General features: G+C 35.0%; 1 protein-coding gene across 1 annotated transcript in view; it reads left to right on the forward strand.

Annotated features, from left to right (window-relative positions):
* The window catches only part of Csnk1g1 (casein kinase 1 gamma 1), a 142,357-nt gene that overhangs the window by 67,190 nt on the left and 58,304 nt on the right, over positions 1-16,863 (forward strand). The window contains 2 exon segments of the mRNA XM_048793300.1: positions 749-789; positions 6,803-6,872. Coding sequence (XP_048649257.1) covers positions 749-789; positions 6,803-6,872 — 111 coding nt within the window.

Genomic DNA, 16,863 nt, shown 5'->3' on the forward strand with positions numbered 1-16,863 from the left:
TTGTTATTTCAGGAAGAACTTCAAGATATTTAAGTGTTGTTAGGTGAAGATATGTTTCATGTATATAGTTAAAGATATAAAGCTAGAGTTCTGGTGAACAGTCAGAACAGCTTTGAAAACCATCTTCTTACAGAAAATAGATGAGTTCCAAAAGGAGGAGGGGTTGGGAAAATTGATTTTATTTTACACTATTCTTTATTGTATGTAAAGTTGCCACTAAATGCCAGGAGAAAAAATAAATAAAAAATTCCTTTTTGCTAGTCAGTTTAAAGAATGAGGGTTTGGGGGCTCTGGCACCACATAAAGATCCAAATAAAGGTCCAACAATGACTAATAAAAATATTTTTTAAAAAAGAATGAGGGTTTGGTTTATTGTGCCAAGTGTTTAAAATTTTTATCTTTGAAATTCTGGCATTTCTTCTTGATTTGCCTCATGGGAATAGTTGGGAAATGAGAGAGATGGATGAGGAGGGAGAGGGAGAGAAAAGAGTGGGAGATTAGTTGGTTTTCTCTTTTTCTTAAAAATAACTCTTGTGTGCAGTTTAAAATTTCAGATTCTTAAGCTGATCTTGTTCTATTCTTGCTGGATCTCATTATCTCTGTTTAGTTTTTCAGTTATAAATCATATTTCATGTATGTGAACAGCATTGAGAATGTGACTTTTCTCATGACCCTGTGAGCTAAGAATTTTGCTTTGCATTTCCCAGAAGAAATGTCACTAAACATATACATTCTGCTTTTCCCTTAGGTAAAAATCTCTACACCAATGAATATGTAGCAATCAAACTGGTGAGTAGAATGTTTGTAGTCATTGTACTATCACTGCTAATATCTTTTTACAGGAAATAGTTGTAAGCATTCATTAAAATACTAGACCTGGGTTTTTTTGCTTCCATATGATCCCACATAGTCATCTTTCTTCAATTATAGTGTTACAGTGATGAATCACTGTATACTATATAACACTATATGTTAGATGCTGCTAACTGTGGTGCTAGCAATGATGAATCAAAATTAGTTGAAAAAAATTGCTGGAAGAACTAGGCATGGTGACACATTCTTGTCATCCTAGCTCCTCAGAAGGCTGAGGCCCGAGAATTACAAGTTTGAGAGCATCCTCAGCTACTTAGGTAGACCCCGTGTCAAACTTAGAAATAGCTGGAGATGTAGCTTAGTAATAGTGTGCTCCTGGGTTTAATACCCAGTACAGAAAGAAGAAAAAAAAAAGCTGAAGAGCTAGTAATTCTGTGGATTCTGTACATTTCACAGTGGTGTCTTAAAATGATAAAGTCATTTGAAATTTTGCTTTTTTTTCTTGAGCAGGACTGATTCATTTTTTTAGTGTGAGGTGTTCATTAATATACTTAGTATAAGAAAACCAAATCCAACCATCTAATAATGTCTTTTTAAAAAGCTGTCAAGCATAAACAATATACCTTGTGGCCGAATTGGAAACAGGGTTGACTCCAAAGCATTTTTCGTCATATGGAATAATTTGTATGACTAGTTTCTATGGAACTGTGTAAATGTTCATCCTCCTAGTAAAAATACTAGGAAGTTTCCCTGTTTTACTTGTACATTTGGGGTTTATTGGTTGCAAGTCAGAGATTTAAAGGTTGGAGGAACTATCTTGTAATAATTTAATGCTGTTCTTTTCTAATGAATTGCAGTTATTACATTCATACCTGCTGTGTGTGGTCTCTTCTTTGATTCAGCCTGTCAGTTTTTGGAGGAATCAGGATTGTTGTATGACAGTTAGGAGATTGTTCTCTACAAAGGGATGGACAGGGAGCAGAGCTTAGATTAGGCCAATTTATGGGGGACCCAGTATTTTGCATTTTGTTTGGTATTCAGAATTCTTCTTGGGGAGATGTGAGCAGAAAGAGTGGTGATGCATGTAGCAAGCAGGTCAGATATCCTCTCCAATTGAATATTAAAAGATTTAATCATGGTTTTTTATTTACAGGAATTTGTTCTGTAAGTGTTCCCTACTAGTACATCTCATTTGCCTTTTCAGTTTTATTCAGAATAATCTTGGGAATAATCTTTGATTATTTGAGACTACTGACAGGAAGAAGTCCTTGAAACACTTCAAAATTTTGTTTTATTTCTTTGTATACTTGTTATTATCCCTTTATTTATCAAGACTTCTTTTGAGGCTTTTTGTTAGGAATAGTTCTTTCTATCTGGATTTCTACTAGGATCATACTACTCGATCAATATAGATGAGCTTATATAGCATGTTATTGACATAATTGACCATTACATTTTACTTCCCTTTCATTACTATTTTATTCTGTTTTGCATGCAAAATAATTAAAGCTAAAAATAGGTGTTGAGGGTATAGCTCAGTGGTAGAGTGCGTGCTTAGCCTGTGTGAGGCCCTGATTTCAATCCCCACAATCAAAAATAAATAAATAAATAAATAATACAAAGGAAAACCTCAACTAAAAATAAAATGTATTTCATCTAGTAAGGTGTATCTCAGTACGGCATTTCTCTTTCAAATACTCTTAAATTAAGACACTTTAGAGCTTAACAGTCTTGTCTGTGGGCTTCCTCTCTTGCTGTTGAGCTTATTCTCCAAGGGAGATATGAGGATAGTAATTGAGCTTCTTTCATTGTAACAGGAAATATTGCCTTAAGCATCACACTCCTACAAGGTAGCCATCTGCTCTTAGTTTAAAATTTCAGGCAGGCATGTGTGTTCCAGAATAGCTGTGATTCTGGCAAATGGCCAGCTGTCTATGGAAATGTAATCAACATCTGGCACAGAAATGTAAGGAAGCCCTGCTACTGCTGTTTCGGTTCTACTTTGTTTGGATCTTCATTGTGGGCTCTTGTTTCTTCAATTCTTAAGACTTTTAAAAATACTCAAATGTACAAAGTAAACAAAATAATGTAATGAATCCCTCCTTTACCCATTACTCAGATTTCTAGGGTAAAAGGATAAAATAAAATTCTCTACATGTTGCTAATCTTGTGATCTTCTCTAAGCTATGGACTGAGTGTTTGCAAGACTCCTGGAAGCCCCACTTAGCTGAATAGGCTACAGCCATGTAATAAAGAGGTTGGTTGAAGGGTGTCAGTTCCTCAGACTATGATAAAAATCCCCTAAAGTCTAAACACATGTGGGGTGGCTACCCACTTTCAGTCTTGAAACTCTAAAGAGTTTTGCTTCTTTTATTTACTTGAGTTACCCAAGATCAGGTTGAATATTTCCTATTAAGGTTTCCAGTATGAAGTTTGAGAATATTAGGTTTAAGAAAAAAATCTGTGGTGTTAAGATTTAAATCTAATTTAGATATAAATCTCTTTAGATGTTTGTCATCATCTAAAGAGACAGACAGAACTGTCTTTTTCCTGGTATTTTATCAACCTCTAGTTCCACATTGACTTACCTTCATTCACCCTTTTTGTTTGGTTCTTTAAAAGTTTATCATCAGTGAATTTTGCCAGTGGACAGATTCTGTAACTGTCTGTTTTGATGGTGATATAGATGAACATCTGCAACCAAGTGAAGAAACTATCACCAGTGATCTCTCTTTATCTGAAGAGATAAATGAATAAGAAACTTACTACCTTATTATTAGCATTACATACTTTTCTTTTGACTATGAGAATGTTGAGAAACTTGAAGTCCACCTCCACTGATTGTTGATTTTACACCCAACAAAGAATATATGTTCTTTTCCAACCTGCCTACAGTGATTTAGGTAAAACTTCCTAAAAATGGGAGGATAAACTTTATGACTTCAAGAAAACTTTTGAATTCTGTGATTGATGGATTCTGTGTTTTAAAAAAATGCAGAAAATTCAAGAGGTTTCATAAAAGAGCCTTCAAAGATTATAAAGAGTTAAAAAATAGGACCAATTAGGAAAGATTAAATAAATTGAAATTACTTTGCTTGAAGAAAGAAAGATTAGGAAATGATTCAGTAGTTTTGTTATTTGAAGATAGCTATTATAGTATTCACAGGTTATCCAGGAACTTTTTTATCTTATTATCCAGGATGTGAGAGAAATAGGTATGTTTCAGTAATGAAATTTGAATTAAATACCAAGGCCTTCCAAACCATGAAACTTGTTGAACACCAATATGAATTATCCAGAAAGGCTGTGGAATCTACTTCCTTGGAGTGTGGACAAATAGCACAAATAACCCATCAAAGGGGAAACAGTCTTTTCAACAAAAAGTGCTGGTAAAACTTGATATCCACATGCAGTAAAGTTGGATTCTTACTTTACATCATATACAAAAATTAACTGGCTGGAACCAAGATCTAAATGTAAGATCTAAAATTATAAAACTCGGTGGAAAACATAAGGAAAATGCGCTGTGACATTGGATTTGGCATTGACTTCTTAGATACAACACCAAAATTATAGGAAATGAAAGAAAAAATAGATAAATTAACAAATTGAATTTAAAACTTTAACAATATTGAAAACTTCTGTACATCCAGGTACACTGTTAACTGTAAGAAGTCAACCCATCAAATGGGCAACAATATTTTGAAAGTATTAAGGGATGATATCCAGAATTTACCATTTTAACCATATTTAAGTGTACAGCTGTGTAGCATTAAGCATGTTTGCATTGTTGTACAACCATCACCACCATCTGTCTCCAGAACTTTCTTCCCCACCTGCACCTTTGTGCCCAATAAACACTACTCCATAGTCTCTCCTGTTTCTAATCCTCATAATCACTGTTCTGCTTCCTATGAATTTGATATACTTCCTCTACTCAATACTTCATATAAGTGGAATCATACTATGTGTGTCCTTTGCAACTGGCTTATTTAACTTAGCACAGTTTCTGCAACACTCATCCATGTTGTTACATGTAGCACGTGTATATATATATCACATTTTATCCATGCATCTGTTGATGGACTCTTGGGTTGCTCACAACTTAGATATTGTGAATAATGCTGTTAAAAATATGGGTGTGTAGATATTTATTTGAGTTCCTACTTTCAATTCTTTGGAGTATATATATACCCAGAAATAGAACTGCTGAATCATAGTAATTCTATTTTTTTTGGGGGGGGGTACTAGGGAGTGAACTCAGGGGCACTCAACCACTGAGCCAAATACCCAGCCCAAGTTTATATTTTATTAGAGACAGGGTCTCATTGAGTTGCTTAGTGCCTCACCATTGCTAAGGCTGGCTTTGAACTTGTGATCCTCCTCCCTCAGCCTCCTGAGCCTCTGGGATTACAGGTGTGCGCCACAGTACCCTGCTGCATCATAGTAATTCTGTGTTTAATTTTTGAAGAATCATCATACCATTTTCTATAGCAGCTACACCATTTTACATTCTCACAATCTTAAGGGTTCCAATTTCTCCACAACATTTGACAATATTTTATTTTCTGTTTTTTTATAATAGCTATCCTAACAGGTGTGTTGATGTTGAGTTTTTAAAAGAGAGATCATGTTCTTGGTGATTTTTGCCAGAATACAAAAGGGACAGGGAAACCCTATCTTATAGCATGTTTGGTTGCATTATGCATTATTAGAAATTTGCCTGATATACTATTAGTCAGAATAATTAACTATACAGTTCTTTATATTTGGTATAGAGCAAAACGTGTTTGCTTGCTTTATCTCTGGGGTTTTTCTTGTTTGTTTTTGTACTGGGGATTGAACCCAGGGGTGCTTTACCACTGAACCACATCCCCAGCCCTTATTTATTTATTTATTTATTTATTTATTTATTTTTCTGGTGCTGGGGATTAAACCCAGGGACTTATTCATGCAAGGCAAGCACTCTACCAAGTGAGCTATATCCGCAGCCCTTTTTTATTTTCTATTTTGAGACAGGGTCTTACTAAGTTGCTGAGGTTAATCTCAAACTTGAGATCCTCCTGCTTCAGCCTCCCGAGTTGCTAGGATACAGGTATGTGCCATTGCACCCAGCTCTGGGTTATTTCCAATACTCTTGTTTTTAGAAATGAGAATATTACATTATTTAAAATTACATATTTAAATTATTGTCTTTAATTCTCACAAATGTAAAATGAAATTTATGTAAGAATGTTTCTAACAACATTGTTCATAGTATTGAATGCCAAATTTAGTGTATATACACACATACACACATGGGAATACTTGAACTATGAAAAATATTATACACCTTTACTTACTGTAATGGAAAGATGTCATCATCATCACATTGTCCAGTTAGAAAGAATGTTACTGAAGAGCAGATATACTGTGATTTCCTTTATGTAAAATCCTATTTGTGAGTCTGTAGTATGTATAAATACATGGATAAAGAAATACTTGAAAAAATATTTACCAAAATGTTAATAGTGGCTATCTTCAAAGTGGTAGGATCTCCAATTACTTTTACTTTGTTCCTAGTTTTTGTGTATTTAAATTTTTTGAAGCATGTATTATTTTTCTAATAATAATAAATATTCCACTCAAAATTCATAATAAAACTATCAGGAAATAGGTGCTGTTATTTTTTTTTTAAAAATTGTTATCTGGTTTCCTGGGAAAATACATTTCAGAAAAGTATATTATGTTGAGAGAGCTGTCCCTGAATGATGGTTCATGGATAATCTAATTTTATTTGACTATCCATGGAAGGGGTTGTATGTAATCTTGCTCATCATCTTTTAGCTGTACTTTCAAAGACAAATTGTGATAAGAAAAGGCATATATCATATGTGAATATCATCTCTAAATCATTAAGTGACCTCAGCCCTTGTTTACTCCAAAAATCTAGGAATAGAAAAATTCCATTTGTCTAAATCTGATCACAGTTTTTTTCCTTGGGTTTCAGGAACCAATAAAATCACGTGCTCCACAGCTTCATTTAGAGTACAGGTTTTATAAGCAGCTCGGCAGTGCAGGTAAGTTCAAGTTTCTTTGCTTGTTCCTTCCACATAACTTAGTGGAAACCCTGACCTATGTAATTTTTTTTTTTTTTTTTTGGTCTGGTTTACCCTTTCTATTAGACCATATGTCCCTTGCTCACCGGATAGGTAAGTAAACAGTTAACTAAAAAGTTCCTTGCTATTTGGTTCCTGGCAGGGCAGTTAAGTTAACTGGGGATTTGCGATACCATGCCCTTGCCCATTGATCAGCCTTCAAATGTTTTTCCTTGCTTCAAATATACCTGGTGTGAGATTTTGGCTTTTTTGGTAGTTCATTCATTCTTTTCATTTCTTTATGTATTCTAAGGGAAAGGAGAAAAGCTTGATAACTTGCAAGCTATATTTTAGTGCATTGAGATACTTTCTGAAATAACATAACCCTGTTATTTTTCCATTGTTCTCATTAATTTGAGAGAGCTGTCCATATGATTGTGATAACCTGTGCCTTTGGTGATTTTTGAAAATTAAGGGTTTTTTTTAAGTCTTTTTTTTTTAAACCTACAAGCTCTAATTTCTAAAGTGTTATTGGCTTCCAGAAAAATACTTTGACTAATCAAATGCTACCAACTCTAAATAGGCTACACCTATAGAACGTGAATTGTTCAGAACTAATTTCTTTACTTGATATTAGTAGAAATTCCTCTACTTCATGCTTACTTCAGTGTGATAGTTTTATGTGAATGATTGAAGCATAGTTTCTATTTCAAATATCACTATTGAAAGTATTATTGCGGCTGGGGTTTTAACTCAGTGGTAGAGTGCTTTCCTAGCACATGTGAGACACTGGGTTGGCTCTCAGCACCACATAAAAATAAATAAAAATAAAGGTATTGTGTTCATGTACAACTTAAAATTAAAAAAAAAGAAAGAAAGTATAATTGAAGTATTGAAGGAATTTTAATTATTTATTTATTTATTTATTTATTTATTTATTTTTAGTTGTTGTTGATGGACCTTTATTTTATTCATTTATATGTGGTGCTGAGCATCAAACTCGGTGCCTCACATATGTGAGGCAAGTGCTCTACCATTGAGCCACAACCCCAGCCCAGGAATTTTATTTTTATTTTCTAAAATATAAAATTATATAAGAACCTTTGGTTTTGTTTGTTTTTTTGTTTACACCAAATAAGTTATTATTTCCTCCTATCTGTTGATTGAGCTGTCATCTTTATTGCTGTTTTTAGATTAAAGTATGGCTTTTTTTTTTTTTTTTTAATATCCCTGTAAGGTCTGATACTATTTCTCAGTCTGACAGTTCTAATAGTTATCAAAAGCTGAACCCTTGGATTTTATTCAAGTCTTGTAACCTGACCCTGGCAGTAATCAGCTATAGTCATAACCTCGGAAGGCCATGAGATATTTGTCTTTCATTGAATTTAATTTAAGTTCCTGTTCACAGTAGCCTCTTGACATATATTTGTTGATTGACCATATCTTTAAACATGTAATGTTCCTGGCATAAGATCCGAGACTGGCAAATAAGTTTAAAGGATAACTTGAGGCTTATGTTTCCTCAGAACTAAATTTTAATTGTTGTTCCCCTTATATTCTGTCTGGTATCATATTTTTCTGAGTTTCATAAATTTCAGAGTGATAATTACCACAGCCCACTTAAGATAACATATACATGTCTCACAAATCTAAGACACAGGTTAAAGTTATGCTTAATCCATTCCATTTTAGAAGTTTTGCTGGGCCTGGGGGAATTGACCAGGCCAGTTTACAGAATTTCCTCTGTAAATCCTTCTAGATATAACCACAAGATCAGGGCAGGCTTCCCTTTTCAATGTAGAGCCAAATAGCCATGTGCCTGGAGTCCCAGTAACTCAGGAATTTGAGGTGGGAAATCACTTGAGCCCAGAAGTGTCATCTCAAAAAGCAAAAGAGGGCTTGGGGCTCAGCGGTAGAGTGCTTGCCTAGCATGTGCAAGGGCCTGGATTCAGTCCCCAGCACTGCATAAAGCTGAGGAGGTGGAGAGTTGGCAAAAAAATCTCATTAACTTGTTATGTAGGAATAGAATCTGTATTGCTGGGTTCATAATCTCTAAATATTGATCACTGCAGAGTCTTGAATTTTCAGCATTCTCTGTGCACTGAAAACAAGGAGTAGATAGACCATTGGAGGCTCTTCTTCTTCTTCTTATCCTCCTCCTCCTCCTTCTTTGTGAAAGGAGTACGATTTATTTAAGAGAGGCAAAGCTCAAGCTTTAAGAGACAAAGCTCCAGCAAGGGGAGAAGACATCTAACAGGGGTTTCCCTGGAGGCTTCTCTTAAGTGAGTTTCATACAACACCTAAGTAACTGGATAATGTAGACACAGTGGGTTACTGGCCTACATTAGCTTATTACAGCTATTTCACATAGTTGACTGAACGCTTTTATGGAGTTGTATTAAGCTGAAACCTGTAAAACTTTTTTATTTAAGCTGCCATCAATCAAGGCTTTTTGTATTTTGTAGTTATTGAATTCATTCTGAGCACTTCAAATATAATTTTATTTTAACCCATTATTACTAAATATTGGAAATATGTTTTTCAATTCTGATTGTTTTAGCCTATTGGTGATTATATATTGATCATTTTTAAATTGTAACTGCATATTTCCTCCCCCCAATAAGATTATAGTCTCCTGGATAACAAGGCTTACAGCTTCTTAACTTTTATATCTCAGAGCCTAGTCAGCAGTAAGCAGTTCAGTGGCAGTAAGAAGTTAGGAAGATTTAATAAGCTTGCCGTTTTAGATTGTTACCAAATTATTAATAAAAATATTCCTTGAGGATGGCCATAAAAAATGTGGGGTGGGCGCTGGGGCTATAGTTCAGTGGTAGAATACTTCCCTTGCTTGTGTGAGGCACTGGGTTTGATCCTTAGCACCACAAAAAAATAAATGAATAAGCCTCTTCAACAAACGGTGCTAGGAAAACTGGAAATTCATATGTAGCAAAATGAAATTAAACTCTATTTCTCACCATGCACAAAACTCAAAGTAGATCAAGGACCTTGGAATTAGACCAGAAACCCTGCACCTAATAGAATAAAAAGTAGGCCCAAATCCTCATCATGTCGGATTAGGCCTGGACTTCCTTAACGAGAGTCGTAAAGCGCAAGAAATAAAATCAAGAATCAATAAATGGGATGGATTCAAACTAAAAAAGTAGCTTCTCAGTAAAAGAAATAATCAGTGAGGTGAATAGAGAGCCTACAGAATGGGAGCAGAATTTTAACACAGGCACATCAGATGGAGCACTAATCTCTAGGATATATGAAGAACCCAAAAATCTTAACACAAAAAAAACAAATAACCCAGTCAATAAATGGGCCAGGGAACTGAACAGACACTTCTCAAAAGATGATATACAATAATCAACAAATATATGAAACAATATTCAATATCTCTAGCAATCACAGAAATGCAAATCATAACTACTCGCCTGGTATGCGCCGGGCGCTGGGTTCGATCCTCAGTACCACATAAAAATAAAATAAAGATGTTGTGGCACCGAAAACTAAAAAATAAATATTAAAAAAATACAAACAACAGTAAGTGTTGGTGAGGATGTGCGGGGAAACGCACACTGATACACTGCCGGTGGGATTGCAAATTGGTGCAACCAGTCTGGAAAGCAATATGGAGATTCCTTGGAACACTTGGAATGGAACCACCATTTGACCCAGTTCCACTCCTTGGTTTATACCAAAAAGACTTAAAAACAGCATTCTATAGTGATACAGCCACATCAATGTTTACAGCAGCACAATTCACAGTAGCTAAATTGCGGAACCAACTAGATAGATACCCTTCAGTAAATGACTGGATAAAGAAACTGTGGTTTATATACACAATGGATTATTACTCAGCATTAAAAGAGAATAAAACCATGGCATTTGCAGGTAAATGCATGGAGTTGGAGAATATTATGCTAAGTAAGCCAATCCCAAAAAATCAAATGCCAAATGTTTTCTCTGATATGTGGGTGCTAATTCCCAATAAGGTATGGGGGGGTTGGGAGACTGGTAGGGAAAAATAGAGGTACTTTGGATTAGACATAGGGGAGTGAAGGGAGGGAAGGGAGTATGGGGATAGGAAGGGTACTAGAATGAATCAGATATTATTATCTTATGTGCATATGTAACTACACGACCTATGTGATTCTACATCATGTACAACCAGAAGAATGAGAAGTTATACTCCATTTATGTATGATGTATCAAAATGCATTCTACTGTCATGTATAGCTAACTAGAACAACAAAAAAGGAATTATTCCAAATGATTCTAGAACAAACAAAAATTTTCAAAGAAATATCGGAAGACAAATTTTTGCAAAATAATATAGCATGGTACTTTTTGCATACTGCAAGAAATACATATACTATAGATATGTCCATAGAAGCATAGAAAGTATTTGAATGGATATTTAAAAGAAATTATTTTAATTAAGAACATGAATAAGAATGGGAGGCATTCCAGGAATGGTGGCATATGTCTTTAATCCTGGTGACTCTGATGGCTGAGGTAGGAGGATGAAGTCTGAGGCTAGCCTGGACAACTTAGCAAGACCCACTGCATCTTTGCATGTTTCAAACTAAAAATTTAAAAAGGACCAGGGATGTGGCTCAGTGGTAGAGCACACTCTGGCTTCAATCTCCAGTATGATAAAGAAAATTAATGGGAAGTGGTGGTGCTTTTAAGATTTTACTTTAATCTTGTAGTATTTTTTTCATTTTTTTACCCTGTGCAGTTATAACAGTAACTAGTTTTTAAATGAGTGTACCAGTGAGTTTATTCTCTGTCTCCTGTGTCTTCTATCATTATAGCCTAGCTGTAAGAAAGCCCAAGCAACCTCCTCCTGCCCATTTATCCTGAGCCATGCATTAACAGTTTCAGGCATGAGTTCAACATATGATAATAAAGTGGTACAATACCATGTTTATCTTTCTAAACACTTTCTTTGCAGGAGGAGAAAAGAAAATCATTACTAGAATGAGATAGCTTATATAAGAGAATTTCCTATCTCTTAGGGCGTGGTCATTACTGAGAGTTATACATTTGGGATATTACATATTTGCAAGGGAAATTTGTGTGCTAGATAGAAGGTTAGAATGTTTGGTTGTAAGACCTATTTGAACTCCTAAGATTTTATAAGAAGCCCTTAAATAATACATTACTATACAAGAAATATCCTGGTTATATTTCTTGTGGAGATGTTTATATTTGGCATCTTCCTCAGTTTCTGAAGACAAAAACTGATTTCATAAAAGTTAATTACATTTTAAATATAATCCTGGCAAAAGAAACATACACTGATCAGTGAATCAAAATAAGATCAGTGTATGTTTTCCCAAAATGAGATGACAAAGGTGGGGAATACATTTTTACTTGCAACTTGCTGTTTAAATTATTGAACCTACCATTGATGAAGAATTTCTAAATTTAATACAAGGAAAAAAATAATATTGTTGTAGATGGACACAATACCTTTTTTTATTTCTTTATTTTTATGTGGTGCTAAGGATGGAACCCAGTGTCTCACACATGCTAGGCAAGTGCTCTAGCTACAAAAATTTTAAATGTGAAACTTTGTAATTGTATGTAATCACTATGGAAAAGTATTGTATTTTTTTCCTCACTGATGAAAAATCAAAAGTTTTAAATTTTCTCTTCTGACTAAACCAGATATTCAGTTTTATTTTTGCTTCATTTCTAATATCACAGTGTTTCGATTTTTCAAGCACAGAGGCTTTTGACATTGGGTACAATTCTGCTTTTCTTTGCAGATGTAGTTTCTATAGATTGTTCTAAGTACACAAGATTGGGAGTCAGGATTTAATGATTAATTCTGAATTTCTTGGAATTTGCTTGTCCTCCTAGCAGCTTCAGTGTTTGGTGCAGTGGGCCAGCGTGCTTCATAAGAAAAGAACAGCATTTAATCATGGTAATTAAAGGCTATGTGCCTTCTAATCAACAGATGAAAGCATTCCCGTGAATTGTAACCATCTTTCTTATTTTCTTATCATTTTTTTTAGTCATCAGTGTTTTGTTAATTGTGTTATAGTCACCATGGACAAATGTATTTTCCTTGTGTGGGAATATTTTTAAGTTTCCCTGTGTCTTCATGATCTTTTACTTAGGAAAGTACATGCATTACCGTTTTAAAATTTCCCATCCCACAAATCCTTTATCCAGTATATCTTCCATTTTGCTTATATTTTAGCACCCAGAATCAGAAACTTGGTATATAACAGGTTTTGGGCAGAGATAGGCAGGAATCTGTATCCTAAACAGGTCTACATCAGGAGAACAATAGAGGTGAAGATTCAGCCTGGCGCAGGTGGTTGTACTCCTATAATCCCAGCTACTCAGGAGGCTGAGGCAGGAGGCTTACAAGTTCTAGGTCAATCTGGGTAATTTACTGACTCTCAAAAGAAAAATAATTGGGGAAATAGCTTAGTGATAGAACATTTTCCAGCAAATGTGCAAGACTCATTTCCCAGTACCAAAAGAAACAAAAAAGTTGAAGATTCATATCTAGATATGGTCTGGCCACATGATAAAGGCCTACTATATGTTTAGTAACTGAACGAAGATGAATAAACCAGAACCAACCATGCAACTGAAGTGGAGAGGAAGTCCCACAGGAGGAAAGGATGAATTAGCTGGGGCAATCATAAACAAAAGAGGACTAGGGTTGGGAGGTTAGGCAAATGTCAAGAAAACAGGACTCTAGATGTAGAAGTGAGAGTGCATATAGATAAAATATGGTAGAGTACTCTGATTTGACCGGAAGCTGTAAAATTGCCTTTATTGTTGTTCTTGGAGTAAGCTATTAGGAGCAATGGTTTTAAACAATAGCTTTGACATTTTTAGGTAGAGTAGGTTATGGTAAATTCCCTTCAGTTCACTGAGTGTTTGGAAAGAATGAACTATAATAAAAACCAACTACAATAATCTCTTTGCTTCTGGAGTGATCCTAAAGGAGTGGAGGAATTCATCGTGTCCTTGTTAAACACTTAATTCTACTTCACCCTGCCTGGAAAAAGTCTCAAGGACTCTAGGAATAAATTTCATATCCCAGCTTATTTTACTCTAGGCTGTCATGTCCTGGCTTTCTAGTAGCTATTCTGATTGACTGTTGACTATTCTGTTATAAAGAAGATGCTAATCCTTAAATAAAGAAATGACAATAAGATCCTTATTGAAACTTCATAACTACAACAAAGCCTAGGCAAAAATCTCATTGGGCAGAGAAAACAAGTGAACTTGCTAAATATCAAATAGGCATGTCTTGTGATTATTTAAACACACCCCCCCTCCCATTTTTAAGTACAGGGAAGGTATAGTAACTTATTCAGGGTCACACAGTAAACAGACCCAAACTTGGAATGTTTTCCCCACATTTTTGTACAGATTTTTTTTTTTTATTGGATTCAGGTACCTAAGTTCATCAGTCCCTTGCCTAATTATAAATCAGTGGTGGGAGATAGTTGTAAAATTATTTAACTGGGGCAAAGTCTTGGAACTCTCCCTTTCCTTCCCTCCAGTGAAAAAGTCATATTTTCTATTCACGCGGTTTCTCTAAGTTTTGTGACATAGAGAACTTTGTTACCCCTAGAACCATTTATGGGCTTTGTAGGTTTTGAAAGTAAATTGATTGTTGCCAAATGTGGTAGCACACACCTGTAATCCCAGTGACTTAGGAGGCTGAGGAAGGAGGATTTTTACATTTGAGGCCACCCTTTACAAGACCATCTCAAAATAAAAAATAAAAAAACTGGGACTGGAGTTGTTGCCTGACATGTATGAGGCCCTGGGTTCAATCCTCAGCACCACATATAAAATAAAACAAAAAATCCATTAACAACTAATAAAAAATTTAAAAGCTGGGAATGTAGCTCAGTGGTAAAATTCCTCTGGGTTCAATCTCCAGTTTAAAATAAAAAGGGAGGAAGAAAAAAATTTGGAAAAAACCTTTTGTTCTCCAGTTGAGTATGAAGTTTTCATAAAGGAAGAAAGAATAAAATAGAAAACTTGGTTAAAAAAAAACAACAATACAAGTAAAAACTAGTTCCCTTTTTGCCATGTGTAAATTTCCCAGAGGTCTTTCTATTAGAGATATTATAAAGGGAAGAGCTATACCAGTAAGTTCAGGGAAAAAATTATATTAATTAGTATGAAGAGGCTGTCTCGAGGACTGAAGATTTCCACATTGCCATCTCTAATTATAGGCAGTGTGAATCATCTGAGAAAACTAAGAATTGGAACAAGGGAAAAAAAAGTTCAGGCCAGGTTTTTCCCACTATTTTCTGTGTGATCCATGGTTAACTCTTTGCCCCTGCTGAGTGCCTCAGTTTCCTTATTTATATAATAGGAAATCTCCTCTGTTTCTTGAGTTTACAGACATACTATTGTTTGTTTGTTTGTTCTTTGGGTTTTTTTTTTTATGTTTGTTTTTTGGTACCAGAAATTGAACCCAGGGTGCTTAACCACTGAGCCTCATCCCCAGCCCTTTTTATTTTTTATTTTGAGACGGAGTCTCCTTAAGTTGCTTAGGGCCTTGCTAAATTGCTGAGGCTGGCTTTGAACTTGTGATCCTCTTGCCTCAGCCTCCCAAGTCCCTGGGATTACAGGCATGCACCAGACCTGCTGGTGTTGAATGAGGTAATATCTATAAAGGTCTTGAATTCTTAAGGGGAAAATGCTTTGTAAACACAAGGCAGTATTGGTTTACATTGAATCTGAAGATCTCATTCCCTGTAAAAATGGAAGTATCCAGCCTGGCAATTCTGTAATCCCACTGACTTTTGAGGCTGAGGCAGGAGGATTCCAAGTTTGAAGCCAACCCTCTGCAAGTTGGTAAGACCCTCAGCAACTTAACAAATTTCCATCTCAAAATAGAAAATTAAAAAGGCTGGGATTGTAGCCCAGTGGTCAAGCACTTGCCTAGCATCATGCACAAGGTTCCATCTCCAGCATTGGGGAAAAACAATAAAAAGAACAACAACAACAAAAAAGATAATATTCACTCTTTTAGAGTTTTTTTTTTTTTTTTAAGATGAGAAATAATCATTTTGGTTTTGAGGAATTATTGATGGATTCTCCAGCAATAGTGAATTAATGTTTGCCAATCCTTTCTCTGGCTCAGTAGCTCAGAATTCCAGCTTTGGTGAACCCATTATATCTGTCATCTTGAGAGAGATGTTTATTTTTTTCAAAAGGTGCTAAATGTGCTCCCCTGAATATAATTATGCTAACTTGAATCTCCTTTGCGAGAATGAATACTTTACTTCCACAACTCTACAGCATTCTGTGCAGTTTGGAGGGCACATTTGGGCACAGGCAATTTAATATATGTGGTTTAAGAAAAATAAATAAATTGCTGTATCTGTATTTGTTCTATAAAATTGTGAAACAGGGCCAGGAGTGTACCTTAGTGGTAAAGTACTTGCCTAGTGTGCAAAGGTAAGTCAACTTGAAATTTTTTTTTTATATTGGTATTAGTTCTTCTTTATTTATTTATTTATTTTTTATTGGTTGTTCAAAACATTACAAAGCTCTTGACATATCATATTTCATATATTAGATTCAAGTGGGTTATGAACTCCCATTTTTACCCCAAATACAAATTGCAGAATCACATCGGTTATACATCCACATTTTTACATAATGCCATATTAGTAACTGTTGTATTCTGCTACCTTTCCTATAACTTGAAATTATTATTCAGGGACCAGGCCAATTGGATCAGTTCATTTGTTGCTATCATAACTGGGTACATTTTATGAATCCTCAAAAGAAGTAGTGTTGTTGATGTTGGAGTACCCAGATACAACAAGTAAGGAAGATTCAATTTGGTGGTCTACAGGAATGTTACTGAATCTCATCTCTCTTACCACCACCCCAAGATATATTTTGGACCATCTTCTACCACTTGTGTAGAGGATGAGACTCTTTTTTTTTTTTTTTTTTG

The sequence above is a fragment of the Marmota marmota genome, unplaced genomic scaffold (genome assembly GCF_001458135.2).
Source record: "Marmota marmota marmota unplaced genomic scaffold, marMar, whole genome shotgun sequence".
NCBI classification, from domain to species: domain Eukaryota; kingdom Metazoa; phylum Chordata; class Mammalia; order Rodentia; family Sciuridae; genus Marmota; species Marmota marmota.